This window comes from Puma concolor, chromosome D1, assembly GCF_028749965.1.
Source record: "Puma concolor isolate L17-30 chromosome D1, mPumCon1.1.hap2, whole genome shotgun sequence".
NCBI lineage: Eukaryota > Metazoa > Chordata > Mammalia > Carnivora > Felidae > Puma > Puma concolor.
The window spans coordinates 51,843,614-51,849,157 of record NC_141676.1 but is presented as its reverse complement, the minus strand read 5'-3'; the positions used below and the strand labels follow the sequence as shown (position 1 = coordinate 51,849,157).

The 5,544-nt window shown below is 45.2% G+C and overlaps 1 protein-coding gene across 1 annotated transcript; it reads left to right on the top strand.

Annotated features, from left to right (window-relative positions):
- Positions 1-1,440: 1,440 nt before the first annotated feature.
- Positions 1,441-3,109, top strand: RBMXL2 (RBMX like 2). Its single transcript, XM_086678080.1, has one exon. The coding sequence runs from the start codon at positions 1,619-1,621 to the stop codon at positions 2,801-2,803; it is 1,185 nt and encodes a 394-aa protein (XP_086534206.1). The 5' UTR covers positions 1,441-1,618; the 3' UTR covers positions 2,804-3,109.
- The last annotated feature ends 2,435 nt before the right edge of the window (positions 3,110-5,544 follow it).

The window sequence follows — 5,544 nt, the reverse complement described above, 5'->3', positions numbered from 1 at the left end:
AAGTAATATAGAGAGAAGTAGTTTTAAATTTAAATACAGCAATTAGAGGAAACTTTTTTTTTAATGTTTATTTATTTTTGAGAGAGAGAGACGGAGCACAAGCCGGGAAGGGTCAGAGAGGGAGGGAGACATAGAATCGAAAGCAGGCTCCAGGCTCTGAACAGCACAGAGCCCAATGCGGGTCTCGAACTTGTGAACCAGAAATGTAAAATTTCTAAGTAAAGTATGAGCAAACAAAAATAAATGTATTTAAAAATAAATACATCCCAAACAGGTAGACTTACCTTACAAATACAATAATGATTTAATAAAATCTGTTACTGCAACTTATCACATGAACTGATGTGATGCATTTAACTTCCATTTGTGCATATTAAAAAAAATCTTAAAACCTTAAAAACATCCCCATAAAGTCAGAAAAATCATAAAAATGCCTGCTTTCACAACCTCTTTCAATAGTGTGTAGCTACTGCAGTAGTAAACAGACATAACACATATGTGCACATGTATATATACACATATTACATACACAAACATTGACATCTCATGACTATTCAGTTAACTTTTCATAAAGCAGCCTTTGAAAAATCTAAAGTATTTTTGTAAAAAGCCCCCAAACATACTATAGTTTTTTTTAGAAAGTGGTTTTAGGTGTCAAATCTCAAGCAAAGCTATGTTCACCAAGTTACTCCATTCAGAGAATATCATATGGAACAAACTTGAATGGTGTACTTTTCTTTGAACCCAAATGTTCTGTTTCACTGAGATGTACCTCCTCTTGAGAGGAAGAGGCAAAGGCTTCAGTTTGTTATGCTTGCTAAGGTGCTACTCTGAATAATGTCCAAGAGCTCTCATGTTTTCTCTTTATTTTTCCTAAAGGTGGCTTTCTGTGAAATACCTTTTTATTAAAGGGCAGTACTACATAAAATTCTGAGCCCTCTGAAGGCTGACAAATTGAAGAAAATGGTGCAGAAGGGAAAAATTATGCATCCAATTTTTCCTATTCCCACAACCAATCCCCCACTATCAAGTCTTCTCATCCCCATTGACGAGTGAAAAAATTCTTGTTCTTCATACCTTTCACGTACAAACTGCATTTTTCGACGTTTATTTCATTTTTCAGTTGGGTTTTTTTTTTTTTTTTTACGTTTGAAAACGGTTTGGGTAAATTGGATTAGAATGCACTGTAATTCCTGTCATTAAGACCCATAAGGAATGAATACACACACACACACACGTATACACACACATACACACACATTTAACGGCTTTTCATTTTGCAGCTGAGCTTTCAGGGGTGAATTAAAAGCTGTAAGCCAGGGGCAGGTTATGAAGCCAAAGTTTAAAGGCTGGAAGTAAAGTCACAAAGCTTGCCTGCCCTTCCCGACGGCGACCCCGGGCCACCAGCCAATCACGACTAGAAAGAGCCCTGCCTGGCTGCGCACCCAGACCCAAAGGCATACACCCCAGCGTTCCACGGGCGCAGCCGGGACGCCGACCGCGTTTACGCGACGACGCTCCACCCGACCGGTAGGAGCCGCCATCAGCTAGCGGTTCCCGGGCCACAACGGGCGTTGACCCTTGCCTTACCCCTTCACCGAGCCCACCACTGGCCGACATGGTTGAGGCGGATCGCCCCGGGAAGCTCTTCATTGGCGGGCTCAACCCCGAAACCGACGAGAAAGGCCTCGAGGCCGCGTTTGGCAAGTATGGCCGCATTAGTGAGGTGCTCTTGATGAAAGATCGAGAAACCAGCAAGTCCAGGGGCTTCGCGTTCGTCACCTTCGAAAGCCCGGCAGACGCCAAGGCTGCCTCCAGAGATATGAACGGCAAGACCCTGGATGGTAAAGCCATCAAGGTGGCCCAGGCCACCAAGCCGGCGTTTGAGAGCGGCCGGCGGGGCGCGCCGCCGCTGTCCCGCAGCCGTGGTCGCTCGAGGGGCCTGCGCGGGACCCGCGGGGGCGGCGTTGGCCCGCGGCGACCCCCATCCCGGGGCGGGCCGGCGGACGACAGCAGCTACGCGGGGGATTTCGACCCGCGGTCCTCCAGGGCCCCGCTGCCCATGAAGCGCGGGCCGCCGCCACGCAGGGCCGGGCCGCCCCCCAAGAGGGCCGCGCCGTCGGGCCTGGCTCGCAGCAGCGGCGGTGGAATGCGCGGGCGGGCCGCGGCCGCACGGGGGCGAGACGGCTATGCAGGCCCACCGCGCCGGGAGCCGCCACCCCCGCGCCGGGACCCCTACCTGAGCCCCCGGGAGGAGGGCTGCTCGCCCAGAGACAACTACTCGAGCCGAGACTACCCTAGCGCCCGCGACCCCCGCGAGTTTGCTCCCTCGCCTCGAGAGTACACCTACCGCGATTACGGCCACTCCAATGCCCGGGATAACTGTCCGTCGAGAGGGTATGGCGACCGAGACGGCTACGGGGGGCGCGACCGCGACTTCTCGGACCATCCGAGCGGAGGCTTCTACCGAGACCTATTCGAGAGCTACGGGGACCCGCTCAGCGCCGCCGCGATGCGGGGGCCTCCGCTGTCGTACGGCGGGGGAGGCCGCTACGACGAGTACCGGGGCTGCTCGCCCGACGCCTATGGCGGCGGCCGCGACAGTTACGGCGGCGGCCATAGCGACCGCTACTCGAGGGGCCGCGACCGGGTAGGCAGAGCCGACCGCGGGCTCTCCCCGTCCTTGGAAAGGGGGTGCCCTCCCCCGCGCGATTCTTACAGCCGCTCTGGCCGCAGGGTCCCCAGGGGCGGAGGCCGCCTGGGAAGCCGCTCGGAGAGAGGGGGAGCCCGGAGCAGATACTAAGTACCAACAGACTTGGGAGTTGAAAATTCCGTTTTCAAAGAAACTAACGAAAAGAAGAGTCAGTTGTATGCTAACTACCCAAGGATTAGTACAAGGAAGAGTTGTTTTTACCTTTTAAAAAATTTTAAAATTTCCTGTTTACTTCCTCTCCATATTTTTTGTGCTTTTTGGGAGGAAAAAGTTAAAACTCGTTTAATTGCGTTTTGGAATTGTTAACATTTCTTTCAACAAGCTCATGTTAAAAGTATGACTTGAACCTGCGTACTAGTCTTCTTATATTTCCAAGTAAAAATTCTTCTAAAGGCTTCCTCTCTTCTAAGTTTTCCTGATAAATGAGACAGTCTCTGCCCACCAAAAATGGAAAAATGGATCAGTCTGTTAATTCAAAGTAACAAGATTTGGGGGGTGGGGGGGGGGCGGGGAATGGAAGGGCACTGGTATATGCTACTCTTAAGATTTCAGGGTATTTTTCAGACTGAGACTCAGTGTTCCCAGTATTTAAAAAAAAATGAGCAGCAACAACAACAAAAATCATTTAGATGCCTATTTAAAAAAAGCTCTGTTCACTCTTAAGTCTAAAAAAAGCAAGTGGATAATGCTGGGCATATGTTGTCTTTTTGCCTTTACTTTGAGAATCTGCAGAATCTCCTGTTCCCTTGCTCCCCAAAATACTATTCATATATGTTGAACAAGGATGGAATACTAAATTACAGAGTTGGCCAACCAACCACAGAGCTGCAGAAATCCCAGACAAACATCAATTAATCGCATTTATTTTCACCACCAACAAATTATTAAGAAACAAGTAGAAAATACACCAATGGTGAATTTGGGGATCATAATGGCTTCTGTACCTAACTCCACGCTACTTGCCCTTGGCTCTAGAGCCAGCTAGCTGGCTCCTATGGAGAGAATTAGTCTTCTGCCCTTGGGGGTGGAGGAACCAAATGTGAAGCAGCATCAGAGCTCAGAAGCTCAGAGAATTCTTGAGAGAGCTTGGCATTTCAACGTCTGAGGAACTCATCCTGGTGTGAGGGACCTGGGGATGGGTTGAGTGTTCTGTACTGTTAAGCTGGGGAGAAGGGCTTGAACAGATAAAGATCAGAGAGACTTCCCCCAGGGTGCCTCAGGAGGGATGTAACAGTCTGCACTTTCTACCCCAACCTCAGGGCAAGAAACACCTTTTTCCAGTCAGCACCTGTGGAATTTCCCTGTTTATCTGAGAGAGAGGTAATTGCACAGTCAAGGAGCTCTAGTCGCCAGAGAAAGAAGGATCAGGTTAAAATAGTAGGACTCATGTTCTGCGTAGTAATTGCTGGAGGAAACAGATGAGCACCTGCACAGCAAAAAAGTACTTAAAGAGATCTGAATGTAACACACTCACATACACAACTCCAAAAACATGACTTTTTGACAAAATAATAAAGTAGGTGAATTATAGGAAAGGCTGCATTACTGGCCCAGAAGATCAAATGCAAGAAATAGCTAAAAAAAAAAAAAAAAAAAAAAAAAAAAAAAAAAAAAGTCCAGAATCACTGAGGCAAAATGTGTAATACCTTTATGGAAAACTTATTAACGTTTATTGAAGGACCTATAAAAAGACTAAATAAATGGAGGTTTGTATCATGTCATGGTTGGGAACACTTTTTATCATAACTATTCTTAACCTCACCAAATTAATTTGGAAAATCAGTACAACTTCAAGTGAAGTTACAACATGATTTTTCCACACAGCTCCCTTCTCTTTCCCAGTAATACCCATTTATTTGTGTGATCTACGATGGAATACTGAATAAAAGATTTGGCTAACCAGCCACAAAACTAAGAAAAAAAAAGAAAAAAAAAGAAATGACTTCATTTACCACAAATATTTAAGAAACAGGTAAGAAAAAGACACTAATGGGAGATTTATCTAAAGCTTCATATGGTGGAATAAAGAGCAAGAAGAGCCAAAGTGATTCTGAAAAAAACAATAATTAGAAAGGACTCACCCTACCAGATAATCAAAACTTGTTATAAAGCTATAGTAACTTAAGCTGTGTGATATCAACAGACAAGGATAGACAGACCAACAGAGCCAAGACAGTGAGCCCATAAATAGGCCCACTTGCATACGAAAACATGATATATGACAGAGGTAGCTTTCAAAGTCATTGATGAAAGGATGGACTTTTTTTTTTTTGTTTTTAATGGCTATCTCTTTGTAAAAAGATAAAACGAGATCCCCTAACTGAGCATACACAAAAAATACATTCTAGATGGTTTGAAGATATAAACCTGAAGAGGAAATTTTAAAAAAATATTTAGAAGAAAATAAAGAAAAACTGTATCATCCTGGGGCAGAGAACTTTTGACATAAACACAAACCTCGAAGGAAATCATGTTGCTAGAATTTTCCATATTATTAAGATATTTTTTAATGATAGGACATTTAATAAAGTGAAATGTAAAACCATAAATTCGAAGAATGTATTTGCATTGAAATAATCCCAAGAGTGCTTAGAAACCATTAAGAAAGAAAACACCAAGGGAAAAATAAGGGGGCAAAAGGACTGATACCTTTCTGATAGAGGTAGAAATTGACATAATCACTTTAGAAATAATTTTGGCAATGCCTAGTAAAGTTGGAGGGTGCATACCTTACAACTCAGAAAGTCCAAGGAGAGGACCTAGAGAAACTCGCACATGTACACCAGGAGTTACCCACAAGATCACTGCCCTCTGAATGTTAAAAGAGTAGA

Excerpts from the sequence above, each read along its gene's own strand:
- RBMXL2 (XM_086678080.1), top strand. The coding sequence starts at position 1,619 with ATGGTTGAGGCGGATCGCCCCGGGAAGCTCTTCATTGGCGGGCTCAAC.